The sequence below is a fragment of the Vanessa cardui genome, chromosome 10 (assembly GCF_905220365.1).
Source record: "Vanessa cardui chromosome 10, ilVanCard2.1, whole genome shotgun sequence".
In the NCBI taxonomy this organism is placed as follows: Eukaryota; Metazoa; Arthropoda; class Insecta; order Lepidoptera; family Nymphalidae; genus Vanessa; species Vanessa cardui.
In genome coordinates this window covers 12,032,208-12,051,255 of record NC_061132.1, presented here as the reverse complement: position 1 = coordinate 12,051,255, position 19,048 = coordinate 12,032,208, and the positions used below count along the sequence as shown (strand labels likewise).

General features: G+C 32.8%; 1 protein-coding gene and 1 non-coding gene across 2 annotated transcripts in view; both read left to right on the top strand.

Moving 5' to 3' along the window:
* Nucleotides 1-19,048, top strand: part of LOC124532941 (somatomedin-B and thrombospondin type-1 domain-containing protein) — a 75,660-nt gene that overhangs the window by 16,827 nt on the left and 39,785 nt on the right. The window contains exon 2 of the mRNA XM_047108073.1: nt 4,915-5,243. Within this exon, the coding sequence (XP_046964029.1) occupies nt 5,012-5,243 (232 nt within the window). The 5' untranslated portion in view covers nt 4,915-5,011. The remainder of the gene's footprint in view (nt 1-4,914; nt 5,244-19,048) is intronic.
* On the top strand, nt 3,673-3,744 carry Trnat-cgu. The gene has a single exon. It is a non-coding gene; the product is annotated as a tRNA-Thr (tRNA).

Sequence of the window (19,048 nt, the reverse complement as noted above, 5' to 3'; positions counted from 1 at the left end):
TTTACAAGCACTTTTGAATCGTCAATTTAACATCTATACTAAGTGATACTACCATTGGTTCGGAAAGTAGATTCTACCGAGAACTGGCAAGAAACTCAGTAGTTACTTTTAGAAAATTTAATAATACATTCATGTTTGTTAAATACACTTATATATGTGTGTAATGTCGTGACTAGAAGTCAACCAATCATAAGTTCACTCAATGGCTTTTTATCATTAACTAGCAACCCGCCCCGGCTTTGCGTGGGTATAAAGCTGACATTAAATGTACTAAGGAATTTGTTTGTTTAAGACATCGCATCGGAAACTTCTAAAATTATCAGTGTTTCTTTACTATATGCACATGCACAAAAACTTTCCTCTCGAATAACTCAACAAGTAACAGCCCGTAATTTCCCACTGCTGGGATAATGCCTCCTCTCTCATTAAGGAGAGGGCTTGCAACATATTCCATGACGTTGCTCCAATGCGGGTTGGTGAAATGCACATGTGGCAGAATTTCGATGAAATTGGACACATGCAGGTTTCCTCACGATGTTTCCCTTCACCGCCGAGCACGAGATGAATTATAAACACAAATTAAGCACATACATATAGTGGTGCCTGCCTGAGTTTGAACCCGAAATCATCAGTTAACCACTGGGCCATAACTATCTATTAAAAAAAGCGCATCAAAATCCGTTGCGTAGTTTTAAAGATTTAAGAGTATACATTGGGATATGGCGCCAAAGCGACTTTATACTATGTAGTGATTTCGTATTTTTATTAAGTAATTAAGTATTTACATTACATTAAGTAATATTAATCAATGGTTTTTTGACATGAATTTGAAATACGCAACCCTAAAACAGAAATATGAGTTTCAAAGTCAGTATATGACTATATGTACGTTTCATATAAATATGTTTTAAAACGTTCGTCGTGGGAACACATACAATATTCCCTCGTTTTGAACTTGTATGTTGAAACGTGACGAGACTTCTCAGTCGTATTGTGTTTTAAACATAAAGCCATTTGTAAAACAATGTTAGTTTATGTACTTGTGTTTGTTTGTGGTTGTAATAGACTTTATAATGAATTAATAACGCCATTAAGGCATAATAAATATTACTAGCGACCCGCCCCGGCTTCCCAGCAGTCCAATGCTGATACTCAATTTAGTACTACAGAATTTGTTTATCGAAATCGCATTAGAAACTTCTAAAATGATCAGTGTTTCTTTACTATATTGTCCATGTATTATATGCAATAATATTCCTCTCGAATCACTCTATCTATTAGATAAACAGCATCAAAATCCGTTGCGTGGTTTAAAAGATCTAAGCATACATAGGGACAGTCGTCGTCTGTCGGTATGTTTGTTTCGACTAATCTCTGGAAAGGCTGAACCGATTTTAATGGGACTGTTACTGGTAGATAGCTGATGTTATAAGGAGTAACTTAGGCTACAATTATAACTTTTTTGTTTAATTCAAAATGCGTTTAAAGTCGCGGGCACAGTTTGTAGATAAAGAAATTGTTTATTAAGTATAGAATATACATATATTATAAATTATATTTAATTACAACGCCAATCTGTTTTGGATAATAATAGCTATTGAATTTCTTGCCGGTATATCTGGGTAGAATCTACATTACGATCCGGTATGGTAGTTTAAAATTTAATCCAATATTGTAACATGACGTTTCAAAAGTGATTTTTAATACTTTAATAATAAATAATATTCGATTTTGATTACAATGTTTTTTTTTTGTAGAAGGTTGCACTGCAGCTGAGGTTGCATATATAATAGTTATCAAAATAAAAATTAAAATTTGTGGTACTAATCTTATTTCTTTTCTGTATATATAGATGCATATATATAGTTGTATAGATACAGTTTAATATTAAATGAAGTGAGCTTGAACTTTAAGGAAGTAATTAGCTTACTTTTTACATGTAACTTAATGTAAGCCTAAAACGCGAAGTCGTGGGCGACAAACAGCGACAAATATTACATACATTTAATGGTATTTGGAAAGACTAGAAAAGAGTAACTATTAAGTTTCTTACCGGTTCTCGGTAGAATCTACATTTCGTACCGGTTGATTTAAATTGAATATAAATAGCAAAAAGATACAAAACTGCTTATAAAAATTAGCCTGAATTGTGTGAATTTTGATTTTTGTTAATTAGATTCTCATATCGAAGTTATGTATATAAAATACTATTACGAAATTAAGGAATTAACTCGTCATCAAGAGCCGAGATGGCCCAGTGGCTAAAAAGGGGGCATCTTAACCGATGACTGCGGATTCAAACCTAGACAAGCACCATTGACTTTGTGTGCCTTATTTGAATTTATAATTCATCTCGAGCTTGGCGATGAAGGAAAACATCGTGAGGAAACCTGCATTTTAACTGGGATGAGATACTACGTTTTTTATCCTATTATATATAAGTGCCGAGATGACCCAGTGGTTAGAACACGTGCATCTTAACCGATGATTGCGGGTTCAACCCCAGGCAGGCACCGCTGATTCATATGCTTAATTTGCCTTTATAATTCATCTCGTGCTCAGCAGTGAAGAAAAACATCGTGAGAAAACCTACATGTGACAAATTTCATAGAATTTCTGCCACATGTGTATTCCACCAATCCGCATTATAGCAGCGTGGTGGAATATGTTCCAAACCTTCTCCTCAAAGGGAGAGGAGGCCTTTAGCCTAGCAGTGGGAATTTACAGGCTGTTGTTGTTGTTGTTATATATAAGTAATAGGCACAGGTGTTAGTGAGTATAGATTGTTACATAATATTGTCGTTAATTGTGTATTAGGTTTTTTAAATGAATTTCTTTTTAGAACGAACTGGTAGGAATCGTCACATAATGAAAAAAGCGTTTTCCCGCCTTCAGGCGATCATTTGTTCGCTTTCCTTATGTATTATTTTTTTTTAGGGTTCCGCACCCAATATTCAACTAATACTGTATCTCACGAATTATATTTACAGTTAAAATTTATACATATGATGTATTGATTTAAGAATACTAAAATAAATATTGAAGAGTAATTTCACACAGCCCTTACTATTGAACCCCTTAGTGCACTTTCTTATTCAGCAAACATTGATGATTTATTTCGTCTCTAATACAAGGATACCTTATTCAAGTTGGCTTTTACAAGCACATTTGAATCGTCATTTAACAACTATATTAATTGAAGCTACCACCGTTTCGGAACGTAGATTCTATCGAGAAGAATCAGCAAGAAACTCAGTAGTTACTCTTTTTTTTATATGGCTTCAACTTGATGTTTCAATTAAGGGGATATAACCCTTATTTCCTACAAGCATAACTTTATCCTTTGTACATTGCACTATAATTATAAAAAAAAAACTTATTTTCTATTGAAGTTTTGACTAAAACTATAATAAAATATGTATCTAATTAAATTATTATAATTCCCTTTCTTAATTGTATAAGTATATAATATAAAACTTTTGTTAAGTTTCAAGTACATATAAGTTGTAACAATAACAAAATAAAACAAATTTTAATTTCCTTAGCCAAACTCGAGAATGAAGATAATAATTTAATTGTAAAGAATAAATAAAAGTAAAATCCTTTATTATTATTTCTTAATACATATAGACAACTACGTAACTGTACTGTTATTTCGTCTCGCAATCACAAGCCTCTTTAGCTCAGTGGTAGAGCACTGGTCTCGTAAACCAGGGGTCGTGAGTTCAAACCTCACAGGAGGCATATGCCATTCACAATATTATTATATTTTTTTTTAAGCATTATTTTACTATTTATATAATCTTATATATTGCAATATATGTTATATATTTGAGATCAGCATTATCGCTGTTTATCTGATACTAGGAAACTTGGAACATAGGTATGTATATTTATTGTACATGGAGACGACAATGGTACATATATATACCATCAATATTGTTCTATGTTGACGCTAGATGGCGCTGCAGATATTATACCGTCCATTTGATTGTCGTGACAAACATATATAAATATATGAGTATACATTTATATGTACAAATAGGACAATAGCTACCGAGTATAACTATATGTTTAATATATAGTATACAGGGATAATAATATATTAAATTATCTATGTGTATTTCTGTTACATTTTGCTACTGAAATTAAAAGATAGTTTTTTTTTTAATTGCAATTTACATAGTGACAAAGTTCACCGAAGCGAACCTTCACATAAACTAAAGCTCGTTCCAAATCCAATCATCCCTTAAAATAAAATCGATTACGGAATCAAAAATTTCAATCAAAACCGCACGTGAACCTCCGGTAAAGCTGCGGTCACACGTGTGGGATGGAGGGCAAACACGTGTAAATTAATTGGAATTTGTGATATTTTACTGCAGCCGAATCTTTACCGGGTATCAGATGGCCTTGACGCAAGGGTGTAACCGCGAGGGTTGTTCACCAACGAACTCTTGAAATACTTCGCTTTATATGTTTTAAACTGGAACAATAGACCCATTTGCAATTACCTAAATTTTTTTTTTTAGTTACCTAAATGTAAAACATTTCTTTAGACTCTTGACTTGGCACCGCATTTGAATCCACGACCTCTGTGTACTTTTATACGCTATAACTACAGTCTATTTAACTTATGTATTTTATGCTATTTACTTATATTAACAATACTTGATAAATATATGTTTATTTTAAATACAACTATTCACTTAAATACTTATAACCACTTTTATTTTATTTCCAAAGTTCCAATAGCGTTCATTTACGTTCAAACGCCATTTTTTCGCCAATCAAAAATGAATATCACAGATTGCTAAAGCTCTCGACCAATGAAATCTCGCCAATTCGATGACAAATGTTATTTATGAATGGACGTATGTGCAATGTATTAATATGATATTTTGTTTGTTTCAGATTCATTGATGGATACATAAAAAACCAAATAAAAATAATATCGTAATTAAATTTGAAAAAGGAATTAGTTCTAAAATTTCAATTTATAATAATAAAAATGTTTCGCTACTGGGTCGGTATATTGAGTGCCGTCTATTTGGCGGGACAATGTAATGCAAATTACTGCCGGGACGCGAACCTGTGCTGTCCCGGGCGGGACAGCTCGTGCGTGGTACAAAAGGCCCATCAGAACGCGATAATAGAGGACTTGACGGATAAACCGTGTTATTGTGACCACGCTTGCTTGAAATTGGGTGATTGCTGTCCCGACTTTAGAGAGACTTGTGGAGGTATGTATATGTTTTTGAAACAACTATTTTACATAGTATGTAGCATGTATCATTTGTGTTAAGAAAAGCCTATACACTTGCAACTAAATATATATGAATCATTTATTAATAAGACTTTTTTAATGTATTGTTGTACTGAAAGAAAACTACTATTTCAATATATATATCTTATACATATATAGGTATATAATATGCAGTGCGTTTTTAAGAAGGTTATAATACTGTTATGAATGAATGAATTATTCTTTATTGCACACCACAAACAAATAACAAAAAAAAGAAAGTGACACAAAATTAATAAAATACAAAAAAATAATTTACAAAAAAACAAAAGAAGTACATTAAAAGTGTTGTACAACGGGCGGACTTATGGTTTATTAGCCATCTCTTCCAGACAACCCAAATGTTATATTGTTTGATAAACAATGGATTTTTATGCTAGTGACGTAACTAAGTACAAGACGCGTTCAAAATCTATCTAGAACTATAGATCGATAAAAAATAAAGATTTTTATAGTGGAACACATATATCTGCAAAATTATAATCGAGATATTTACTTGGTGGTAGGGCTTTGTGCAAGCCTGTCTGGGTAGGTACCACCCATTTACCAGTAATTCTACCGCCAAACAACAGCACTCAGTATTGTTGTGTTCCGGTTTGAAGGGTGAGTGAGCCAGTGTAACTACAGGCACAAGGGACATAACATCTTAGTTCCCAAGGTTGATGGCGCATTGATGATGTAAGGTATAGTTAATATTTCTTACAGTGTCATTGTTTATGAGTGATGGTGACCATTTACCATCAGGTGGCCCATATTTTCGTCCGCCAACCTATTTTATATAAGAAATAAAAATAAAAAAAACATAATCGTGTGCGTTCATTTGATGGTCCAGAAGGATATTTCGTGCAGGGATTTTAACATTTGTTTAATTTTATCTATTTTAGGCCGAGCAAAGATGGATTTTCATCTATTATATAATAATTAAACGGGGTTGTATGTTCAACACTGCACTATTTTTCTGTTCATACTACGTATATGAATTAAAGTTCCAATGCTGTAAAAACTCGTTTTATTAACTAGCATACAATATTCATAGTTGAATCAATTGTAGAACAAAATCAGCACGAAAAAAACTAGTAATTTCATTTATATAATTAAAAAAAAATGACAATTGACACAACACAAACTATTTTATGACATAATAATACAAACTATTTTTAAACATAACTATTTTATACATTGAAATAAAACTAGCTATAACGGATTTGAATCGCGTATATTAATTATTTTTTTTAACATCCCGACGTCTACCCGTGACTAGCTAGTTTTATTTCAATGTGTAATCCCGAAAATTTAAGACAACATTATTATTTTATACATTGTAGTTGAATCCGTTGTCATCGGTTTCACAGCTTAAAAAAACACCTCTATTCCACCAAAACTGCAATTTTAATAAATCACTTTCTTTGTCGTAATTATTATTACATCATGACAGCTGTCCCGTGGGGGCGTTTCATCACCCCTTTTTTAATAATGCTGAACATCCATAACATAAGTATGAATAATGAATGTTTTTTATGAAACACTAGCTCATACTTGCGGCTTTGCTTGTTTCGTTCAGGTGTAAAATTCTTTGTATTTTTTTGTTTATAAATTGTTGCTAAATTAAAGATTTCTTTTTTAAATTTTTAGGGGTAAAAAAAATCGTGAAAATAGGTGGAAATTTCGTGATCTAGAACACTGTGTCCTGTAAAGCTTATAAAAATTCAGTGGTGCTTGCCTGGATTAGAACCCGCAATCATCGGTTAAGTTGTACGCGCTCTAACCACTGGGCCATCTCGGCTCCCACGTCTCTTTACGAGCATAACTATACGGCATAAAAATGAAATGAAATTTTACGTGTCATTTATCCTGTCGTATGCATTCTGTGAGGTTATAAAATCGTAATCCCCATACAGCCTGAAGCTCTGACGGCTTATTTCCATGATCTGCCGATACATAGGGGGATTATTTTATTGAATAAAAGAACTTGAAATACTTTTTTTATGGTTTGAGTTAAAATGAGCAAATGGGAAATCTGATGGTCACCAGCGCGAGATTGAGGTGGCACTACTTATAAGTAAATAAACAAATAAATATGAGACAAAACCACATACATTACTCTGATCCCAATGTAAGTAGCTAAAGCACTTGTGTTATGGAAAATCAGAAGTAACGATGGTACCACAAACACACATATCCAAGACAACATAGAAAACTAATGATAATAATGTACAGTGGTCGTCAAAGTTTGTTTTGCGCACTTTTGCATGATAATAAAATCTTGCGTCGTAAGTTAGTATCTCTTGGTAATGAATGCCGTGGACAAATTCAGTCAGGAATGAGATTTTAAATATGTATATAGCTTTGACGGAAGTTTGACGACAGCGCATGCGTAACATCTAATTTTCAATGACCATTTAACGGCGAAGGAAAATATATTGAGGAAACCTGCATGTGTCTAATTTAAACGAAATTGTGCCACATTTGAATGAACCAGCGCGCATTGGAGCAGCGTGGAATTAGCTCCAAATCTCCTCCTCAAAACTGAAGAAGAGGTGTAGCCCAGCGGTGGGAAATTTACAGGCTGTTTTTGTCGTTGTCATTATTTCAGATTTGCTATGAATGTCTCACTAAAGCTAGGTTAAGGCTCTTATACTATTTTTGGAAACTTGGAATATATATCACAACCGCTGTAACAATAGAGTTTGGTACAAACGTTGCAAATGTATCCGATATTATATATCCGACATTAATTGTACCTACAACAAAATTAAGCATAATATGAATCCTTCTTCTGGTTGGAAATCTGACTTAAGATTCACATATCGCCAATGAGGCTTAGCTTAGTTAAAGTATGCAATTTTTAAATTGTTTGTTACTAAAGCCTGTTTAACAATTTAATTTAATAGTTGCTTAAAAATAATAATCCTTGACAACAGTTCGTTAAAAGTCAAGATTGTTGTCACGAAAATTAAAAATCTTTCATTGAGACTGTTGTTGTTGTTGTATAAATCAAAGGTTACATACGCACAAAAATAGCGCGTAAACCTCGAGTGGAATCGCGTGAATAAACTGGTCTGGTATAAGACATTTTTTTCTATATATAACCATTTGCATTCCCCTCCCTGGTGGCTGACTTTTTCAGACGCCTTTCATAAGGCTTCCCGTCTGGATTTTTAATAAAGTCTTTAAGCTGTCTGTCTCTTGTCATATTAGAATGATATTACTTAACGTTACACTTTGTACTTTTAATCAAATACTCTCATATTCCCACCATTATGTATATTATATTATGTTAAGTTATCGCGGTGTTAACAGATTATTAAGTTCACTAATATTATTATTATTTTTTAAACCATTCATACATTTCGTTTTAGATACAAATCATATTTATAATTTACGACTTCAGTCATAATTTGATTTTTTTCATTTGTTTAACTATTATGCGATTAATACTACATATAATTACAGTAGGTATTAATATATCAAAATGTCATGTATGTGTAGACCAAGTTAGTTATAAATATATATATTTGTACGACCAAAATACTTCTGAATATGACAAATTAATTCAAAATAAGATTATATAGATGATAAAAATCGTTAGGCTAATGCTTGTTGACTGCCAGACAGGATTTGTGTAATATACACATATATTGCAGTAATTATATTTAACTCACATGACTCTGTATTTTTAAATATTGATAAAGATGAACTAGTGATTTTCCTGTTCTTCTCGGTAGTAGGCATGGTGACCATTTACCATTAGGTGGCACATATGCTCGTCCGCGAACCTATAAAAAAAACCATTAGGTACAACGCTTTGGCTTTCAAATTGTTAAGTAAAAGCAATTAATAACAGTTTTAATAACATAAAAAGCAAGTTATACAAAACAAATAAACATGTTTTATCATGGTTTAACAATTAATTAATATAACATGACAATATGTATAAAAAAAATGTACTTACATATTACACGAACGACGTATGAAATTATTTTGGGCATGTACAATTTGTAGGAGGCAAATCAAAAAGGGCATATCTTCGCTTTCAATATTTGTAATCTGAGTACCTAATTATATTTGGAGATTATGCGAGTGCGCTCTGCGTCGAGAAGCTCCCGTTGATATATCAGAGCACTCAGTGTGTGGGTGTATTTGCGTCTTATAAAGTTTTAGGCGACGAACTGAGGTGAACAACTTTGCTTTTCACACCGAGCTTCAGAGGCAAATTTGGTGTTAACTTCCAATTGGTGAAGTTTTTACGATTATCATTTATGTATTTATAAATACCAATCATAAATAATAGAATATTGATACTTTTTAATTTAAGTGTGTTATATATTTGTTAAATTTAATGGAATGTTGATGATGATTGCGGGTTCAAACCCAGGCAAGCACCACTGTTTATTCATGTGTTTATAATACATCTCGTACTCGGCGGTTAAGGAAAACATCGCGAGGGAATCTGCATGTGTCTAATTTCATAGAAATCCTGCGACCATATTCCACTGGAATTGCATTTGAATTTGCATTGCAACAGCGTGGTGGAATATGTTCCAAACCTTCTCCAAAGAGGAGGCCTTAGCCCAGCCGTGACAAATTTACAGGATGTTGTTATAGAGTAAGGAAAATATATCACACTATTATTTAGGGAATTCGTAGCATCCGTTTTTCTATTTCGTTTGGACCTTTTCATCCTTATGGCGTCTGGTTCGAGAACCCCATTACACGCCAGTTCAATTTAAAACACAATTTGCTAGTCCATTTTACCCCGACCTCCCATTACTCATATAAAAGATTTATCGCGCACGTATGCAGGTTAGATTATAAAAGACGCATTTTTGGGATAAATTTATTTTCAATTTTTTTTAAAATAATATAGGTAAGAAATTTTAATCATTCCTTACTGGAAATTTAATGCGTCACCAACCTTTCGAAAGTGACGCCATTATAAAATGTGGCTGAAATATGGCCAATATGGCAGATGTTCCAACATGGCAATTAATCATATCCATAATAACCCTTATCATTTATGGCTTTGTATAATTTTACTTACTAATAAGCGTAGGTGTTCTTATTTTAAATATTAGATAGTAGCGCAAAATTCGTTAGTTCTAAAAATACAGTGTTAATTTGGGCTTTTAAAAAGCCATTAATTTACGTGAAAGCGTTTTATATTAGTGACGTTTTAACTTAGCAAGATAATCGCTTTTCATTAACAATTTAATTTAATTTCTTTAATGACTTATCAGTAGCAGTACGAAGTATCGAGAAAATGTCACTTAAGATAAATATGTCCCGAAGGAGATTGATCGGAACGCTCAAGATTGCAAAATTACTTAACAATTTTATTCTTTACTTGTAGTCGTCCCCGGCTTCTCTCCTGTTTTAAAGTGTGGGTTGTCATGTGTTAAGCAAAAAAATAGCCTATGTCTTTTCTTTGGAGTTCAAGTTTGCTTGAGCAAATTTCGTCAAATTCGGTTCAGCGGTTTGGTCGTGAAAGAGCGAAAGACAGGCAGACCGACTTTCACGTTTATAATATAAATATAGATTAGGTAACCGACCCGGTTTCACAGGGGTAAAATAAAGATCTATATACATAGGTATATACAGCTTTTTGATTGAAGCACAAACATCAAGAAAAATTAGGACAGTTACAATTCCCGGCTTTTCTCTACTATGAACCATCCACTTGAATCACTGTGTTTATTGACGAAAACCGCATTAAAATCCGTTGCGTGGCTCAAAAGTTCTAAGCGTAAAAATGCTGGAAGCGAACTTGGACTACACTGTATGGATATAAGGAACATATTAGTATGTATTATGTAATACTTTAATTGTGATGTATTCGCATTTCCTTCAACGTATTGCCTCAGGCTTGATCCTTGGGTGATCTCGTGAATGTTAATTGACAATTCTCGGCTGAAACCAGGGAAATAATAAATGGCTTTTAATGTACTTGATGTCTGATTATCTCGAGCACAACATTCTGCCTATACATCAAATCAAACCAAACCAATACCAAAACCATCCCCTTAAGAGGACTTTCCTAACAATGGGCATTTACTGGTAGATTGACCTCCCTTTTTAAGGGTTTTTAACAACATTTTTGACAACAATGATATGATATCATGGAGTTGTCTGCTTCGATGGTCTAGTCCGAGTGTAACTGGATTTCTGGACTCAGTAACAACCCAGAGAACCGTCATAGCTCGTGTACGTAGAGAGCTCGGAAAGCCATTCTTGTGCCTGAACTAATTCTAGTTGTGCCGTTGCCATCCTTTTATGAGAGTAAGATATTAGAGAGTGCACATTTGCACACTTATGAATGTTATATTTTAAGGGGACTACAGGAGCTAATTGCCCTTGAGAATCACGCGCACACACTTACACTAACGACAAAAACGGCATGTCCCCCCGCGCACTACGCTTAGCGAGGCGGCGAGGTTTTCATATTATCTTTCATATGTTCGGCTTTTTAATTTATATGAACCTTTTTTAGTTTTCTTCACAGATTGTACTTTATTTCCCATGTTTACAAAATTAAACTTTATAAAAAATAACTTAACAAAAAAATAAATGGCTAACTACAACTAGACTATTTGAACTTAATATATTTATTTACATAAAAGAATAATATTCGACAATTAATTTACAATTAAAATTACACAAAAATAAAATCTACGATTTTATTCGCAACGATGCGGTGAAAAGAGCGACACGTCTGTATAGCAACAGGCCTCGGCCGGCAGTGTCTGTACGAGGCGCTCACGCACACATGCTTACGCATTTTGGTCGAAAATAAGAAAATCTGATTTAAAAAAAATCTATTGATTTTACTAAATAATTAAGATAATAAATTTTTAGTATATTGTTTGTAGAATAATCTGACAAACAAAAAAAGACTTTTTTAGAGGGAACTTTGCGATTTTTTTCTATCGTACCAAATTAATTACATCATGTTTTCAACACAATTAATAACTAGCATCTATCCTGAAGATTAACATATATTTTTTTCATTGGGTTTATTGCATTGGATTATATACTTTTTGGCATTTTAAAACTTGCATTTAGCTCATGTAGTCCCCTTAGTAGCGTAAGCTACTTTTTGTTCAAGTGATTATAGGAAAATATATCTATGGTTTCCTTTTGAGGAGCTCCAGCCGTTGATGTTCGGAAAATTATAGAAAAGTCTTGATTGTAATTTATTGATTAATTACAATTAAATAAAGAACTCATTTAAGGTAGCTGAAAGAGTTACTGGTTGATCATAGAGAAGTAATATATTTGACACTAAAAAAAGGTTTTATTAAGTTAATATCTAAAATATATTTTTAATAAACGCAAAGTTTTGTGGGAGGTCCACTGTAGTTATGTAGTTGGCTAGTTTTCCTTGAGATAAGCTGTCGTGGCTGAAATCGGTCATGACATTGTTACTCTACCACCAAGTAACAATGCTTTGTGCAAGCCTGTCTGGGTAGGTACGAACCACTTATCAGATTTTCTACCGCTCAATCAACAGTATCAGTATAGCTACAGGCACAAGGGACCATCTTAGTTCCCAAGTTTGGTGGCATTTGGGCGAAATAACAGAAAAAATATGCTTTTAAAACCAGAATGTTTCAAATGAAATCACTGCGTCATTATAATCATCTTGATACATATATGAACCGATATGTTTATAAATCAATTTAGATCGAGGCTACGTAATCCGTATTGAAGTTATACTCCCAAAGGGACATTTTTACAAGCACAATGGTGAAACCGATAAGTTATTGAAAGGACTTTTCAAAATAAGTTTGATCTTAAGACCCTGAATGTCATGTAAAAGATGTCCTCAACAAATTGGGGAGGTATCCCATTTAAAAGTTTGACTTTTTATATTTCTGTATTCAAACTTCGTATTGTAATTTCTATTGAGCTGTTATCTCCCTAGACGTTACCTCCGACGTTATCAATATAAGCACATGACATATAATGTGTGTATCATATATTATGCATACTAATGTGTTAAACATAACCGGTAATGTGTAAACTAATAATTAAATCTTAATTGTATCCTAAATATTTAATTTTATATTATAAACGCTTCTGAGTGTTTATGTTGTATTAGCCGTATTCACAGGTTTTCTAAATCTAACCTTGAGTCAAATAACTATCATATACTTACGTATCGTAACTTAAAACAGATCTATAAACATATATATCTATTGAAAATATTCCAAATAAATAGTAATGATTTTATGACAGATTATTTGTTAAAAATTCTCTTTTCACAACTGTTTTCTAAAACTAACTTATAAGCCCAAATATATATAGGGAACTTAAAAAAAATACCGTACAATAGTTTAGTCTTTATTGATAGTATCTTTTGGGAAAGTTTTAAAATACTTTAGTCAAAAATTTGAATCGAAATCAAATATATTGAAGACATATTACATATATTCATAACAGTGAGCTATTCATCACGACGCTTCGACACTGGCGGGAAAAAGAAGACTTTAATTATATCAAATTATTCACTCTTTTAAATACATATTAATTATTGAAAGAAAAATAATCATTTTCATAAACTTCCCGTCTTGAATATAATGTTAATTAAACGTTAAATTCACAGCGTGTTTTAATAACTAAGGAAATAATTAATTGAGACCAGGGAATAAAAAGTCTACATCAACAGTAGCACTCCAATGGCCTCTTTTCACTTCTTTCATTCTTTTTTGTAACCTAGATTCTAGAGGGGAGAGAGTAGCCAATTTATCAAACAACCTTACAAATACTAGTCAAAAACTAAATAGTCTTTATTCAAATAGACTATTTTTTAGAATTTGGATGGATATAGAGGAAAGGCATGAAAGAAACGATGGATGGATTGTGTGAAAGACGATATGGCTGGAAATAATGTTACTTGTAAGATGACGTCAGACAGAGAAGTATGGAAGAATGCTGCGCCGATCTCAAGTAATTTTGGGATAAGGGTAGGAGGATGATAATGAAAACTATAGAATTTATTGAATGCTTTATGATTGATATGTACGGATTGTTAATGTAAAGTCCCAAAATTTTGTTCCAATAATGCTGTAGAGCTTGCATTAGTAATTATTTTGTCTCTTTTCATTTATCAAATCACCTCTCCCTATTATTGGTAAGAAATTAATTAAAGACTACCTCATCAGACGATAAAGTGTTGGCCTATGTGGTTAAAATGGCAAACAAGATCGTATTTAAAAAATTCAATGAATCTACAAATAGTCACAAGTCATCAATAATCACAAAGCAAAATAAGTCCTTTAACACTGAGCAGTTCCAATGCTGTCTCGGCCAATTTTTACTAAGTTAATAAACTGAGTGCACGACCATTCGCTGCCCACACGTTTCACCTGGTGGCATTTCCGTGTCAATGGCCGTATAGTAATAGTAACAGCCTGTAAATTTCCCACTACTGGGCTAAGGTCTATTCTCCTTTTGATGAGAAGGTTAGGAGCATATTCCACCAAGCTGCTCCAGTACGGGGTGATGGATTCACATGTGGCCGAATTTCTTTGAAATTAGACACCTACAGGTTTGTTTGTTTTGGTATGTTTTCCTTCACCTCTAACCTCGAGATGAATTATATATACAAACTAAGCACATGAATATTCAGTAATGCTTGCTTGGGTTCAAAGTCGCAATCATCGGTGAAGATGTACGCGCTCTGAGCAATTTCGGTCCGTATGACATGACGTAAAGACAATATGAGAAGTAATTCTAGTACTAATTCATGTTATACGGCTTAGTATATACATTGTCTAGCAGTGCACTTAGAGGGGCGTTACTTATTAAAAATCTAATTCATGCGCCTTACTGCTGATGTACAGTCGGGGTAAGAAAAGGTTCATCTTAAGATCTATTTTCGTGTGCTCAGTATGAGCGATAATCTGCTTTACCGATCGAGAATATATGAAATTAACAGCCATATTTTGAAAATTCAGTAAAATATATCATATCTAATTTAAATTTGTTATGACTAATTACGACATTAAAAAGATTTCATTTTAATATAAACTAGACGTAGTCCAAAGATGTTACACTATTTTGAACCAAGTTATCATACTATGTAAGTTTAATTTTATATGCAATTGTCAGTTTAGTGCTTTAGTTTCAAAAGGTATTAAGAGTTTAGGACTTGATAAAGGAATAAGTTCGAAAACTGACGATGGTTTTCTTACTCTGACTGTACACTGAGACACTTCTGAGGCACATGTTTCTTCGAGGCGTTTTCCATCACAGGATGCATTACATATTTACGACTTGAAAACTCAAAGTGACATTAAACTTTCATATACATTATCGTCACTACATAATATCAACTACAGCGTGATTAACTATAATATATGAGGCGACTGAATAATATTTTACGTGACATATAACGTTTTTGGGTAACATAAAACATATAACACAAAACGCAAGAAAACCGAACCAAAATTCGGTAAGATGTTTTTTATTTTGCATCTTTGTCGAATACGAATATTTAAATTAGCGGAATATAGCTGTAATATCTAATATGAAACGAAAAGCTTATACTAAAGATTCTTGTAGATGAGATTCTTGAACGGTTATATCTGTAAAATGTTTTGTTTTTTTTTTAAGAAATTTAGGTAAATAGTCTAGCGTTTTGTTCTTGGAGACAGACATTTATAAACTCGTGATCAATGTGCAATAGGAATGATGCAGACATTTTTAACTTTGCCGTCTCGTAAATTTAAATCGTTTATAAAAAAATACATTGGTATAAAAGGCGTATTATTCGATACATGATTTTGTAGATGATAAAAAGGCTTGGAAACCTGTTGACATCTAGGCAGGATATATTAATATAAATAATTGTATTAACTAACATGACTGTTTTTTTTTAAATGTTGAAAAAGAGTAACTACTGAGTTTCTTGCCGGTTCTTCTCGGTAGAATCAACTTTCCGAACCGGTGGTAGCTTCACTTGATTGTTAAATGACGATTCAAAAGTGCTTGTAAAAGCCCACTTGAATAAAGTTATTGAAATTTTATTTGAAAAATGTATTTGTACGTCTGTGAGAGAGAAAAATTGGTGAGGGACGATGGTGATTTCAGAACACACGTATATACTAAGACTAGTTGTCATGCGTCAGGCAAAAAAGTAGCCTAAAGTAGCCTAGTCCTTTATTGGAGTTCAAGTTTGCTGCATACCGAATTTCATCAAATTCGGTTCGTACGTTTGGTCGTGAAAGAGTGACAGACAGACAGAGTTACTTTCACATTTATAATATTAGTATATATATCTTCATGACTGCCTCTTCCTAGAGAACTTCTGTCCTTGAATTAAATTGAAACTAATTTTGATTTTTTTTTACCTGTACCTGTAGTACCAGTAGCCTGTAAATTGTCAATAATTTTGGACCTATGCCTGAATTCGATCTGAATTCTTCTATTGAAATCTATCGGATCATAAGCACAAAGAGCTCAAACTTGTGTTTGGTCATAACCTTTTGCACAATATCCTGTGCAGTCTCATCTCTTGGGAATGGAATACTCGTATCAAAATTCACTTCACTATACCTTGGAAATGAATACTTTTACCAAAATCAGTCAAGAATTCGTTATACTATCTTCTGTTCAGTTTTGTTCTGCAAATACCATAACCAAAATTCGTCCAGTAAAACTTCTTAACACATTAGTTGTACTTATTAACGCATAATAAGATAATTTGTGAACTTGAAGTTAAAGGTTGCATAGGAAAATAAATATATAATTTCAGTGGATTAGAATTTTTTTCTTGTGTAGAAAATAGATTATCTCATAATGAGGAATAAATACGTACTGTTTACTTTGACTTAGAGTTTTAATTATCAAGAGGAAATGAATCATTAACAATTTTTTAATGACTTTTTTAATGACAGCGTCATAGTAGTAGAGATTTCATTCATTATTTATTAAAACATTCCTTTGATATACATTTTCAACGACAGGCGAAGTTTTAAAGCGAGGCTATTTAATAAGTTTTTATTTAACCGGTGTATGGGTCAAATATGGTAGCTGAATTTCGAAGTCACTAAAATCTAGTGTGTTAAAATTTATTCATTTTGAAATATGGACCAAAGAAAAATTATTTATATTTTGACGTTTTCTATTCCATATACATATTATTTAGTAAAATCTAATTTAAAAACCAATAAATATTGTGGAATCAATCAATATGTATTATTATTATATATACCATTAAATATTATATAATGTAGCATTGACCATTACTTACAGGGGGGTGTAGAGACGCCTTATCAGGAGTCAAGCTGCGCGCCAACACATTTTTCAAATTAAAGAGATTTTCTTGCACGCAAATCAAATAAACCTTATTTTGCTCTCCTCCCAATCACGCTCAACTTGTCTCCTCTTATCACTTACTTAATCCTCAGTATATTCCTTCCAGCTAGAGCCCAATTCTATTTCAGAAAATCGCATGCATTTTCAAAATAGATTACAGTTCTAATAGAAGCTTTTAGCTCTAACAAGTGCATTCATACAGCGCTAGGTTGAAAATATCCAATATTTTTTTAGAAAACATGAAATTTTCATGTCGTAGGTCACATAGAGCCGAGCCCAGTTATAACGAGTGCGTTAACCGATGATTGCGGGTTCCAACTCAGCCAAGCACCCCTATATATATGTGCCTAATTTGTGTTTATAATTCATCTCGTGCTCGGCGGTTAAGGAAAACATTGCGAGGAAACCTAATTTCATCGAAATTCTGCCACATGTGCATTCCAGCAACAGACATTGGAACAGTGTGGTGGAATATGTTCCAAAACCCTCTCCTTAATGCAAGAGGAGGCCTTATCCCAGCAGTGGGAAATTTACAGGCTGTTACTTTACTTTTTTTTTTAAATATTCCTAAAAATATTCACAGTTGAAATTTGTTGACAGTCAAATAGCTAGTTAGAAATGCAAGCGGTGTGTTATATTTTTGAGGAAAAATGGTAACAAGCATCATTAGGGTACACTACGTGCCCTTTGGAATAGCGTATAAACTTTTTCAATGGAACAATTCACTGAGTATTCCCCTGTCGCATACAATTTTGAGCTACATTCAGAGGAATTTGAAGTACAATGTAAAAATATACAGTAATAATACCTACTTATAAGTTACTAATTGTCTCCTGCGGCTCCTTTCTCGTTTTATGGGTTCGGTTGTCATGTGTTAGGTAAAAAAGTAGCCTATGTCCATTCTTGGAGTTCAAATTTGTTCCATATCAAATTTCACCAAATTCAGTTCATTGGTTTGGTAGTAAAGGGCGACAGAGAGTGAGACAGAGTAACTTTCACATTTATAATATTAGTATAGGGTATAGATTATGGTGCTTAAAATTGAACGTAAGGTAACAGCCTTTATGTATCTCACTGCTTAGGAAATTTATTCGTATTGGAGATAAAATTTTGAGTGAACCAGACTCTAAAAAATATGTTAAATATGCAATTATTATTATTACTTTTTAGTGCATTTTTATTTGTTTTAAAATAGTGTTTTTTTGAAGTCGGTTTTTCTTTTTGTTAAAATTTTTATTTATTAATATTGAATGTCGATGGGAAATATATTTACGAAAAGTATAGATCGCTGTTTTATCAATACCGTAGTCTAGCGCAAATATAACACGCTTGTTTATCATAATTAATTTACGAGCTGTGTTTTTGACATATTGTAAGAGACAAGAATAACATCTGAAAAGCAATTTATGTCCGCGAATAACTCTT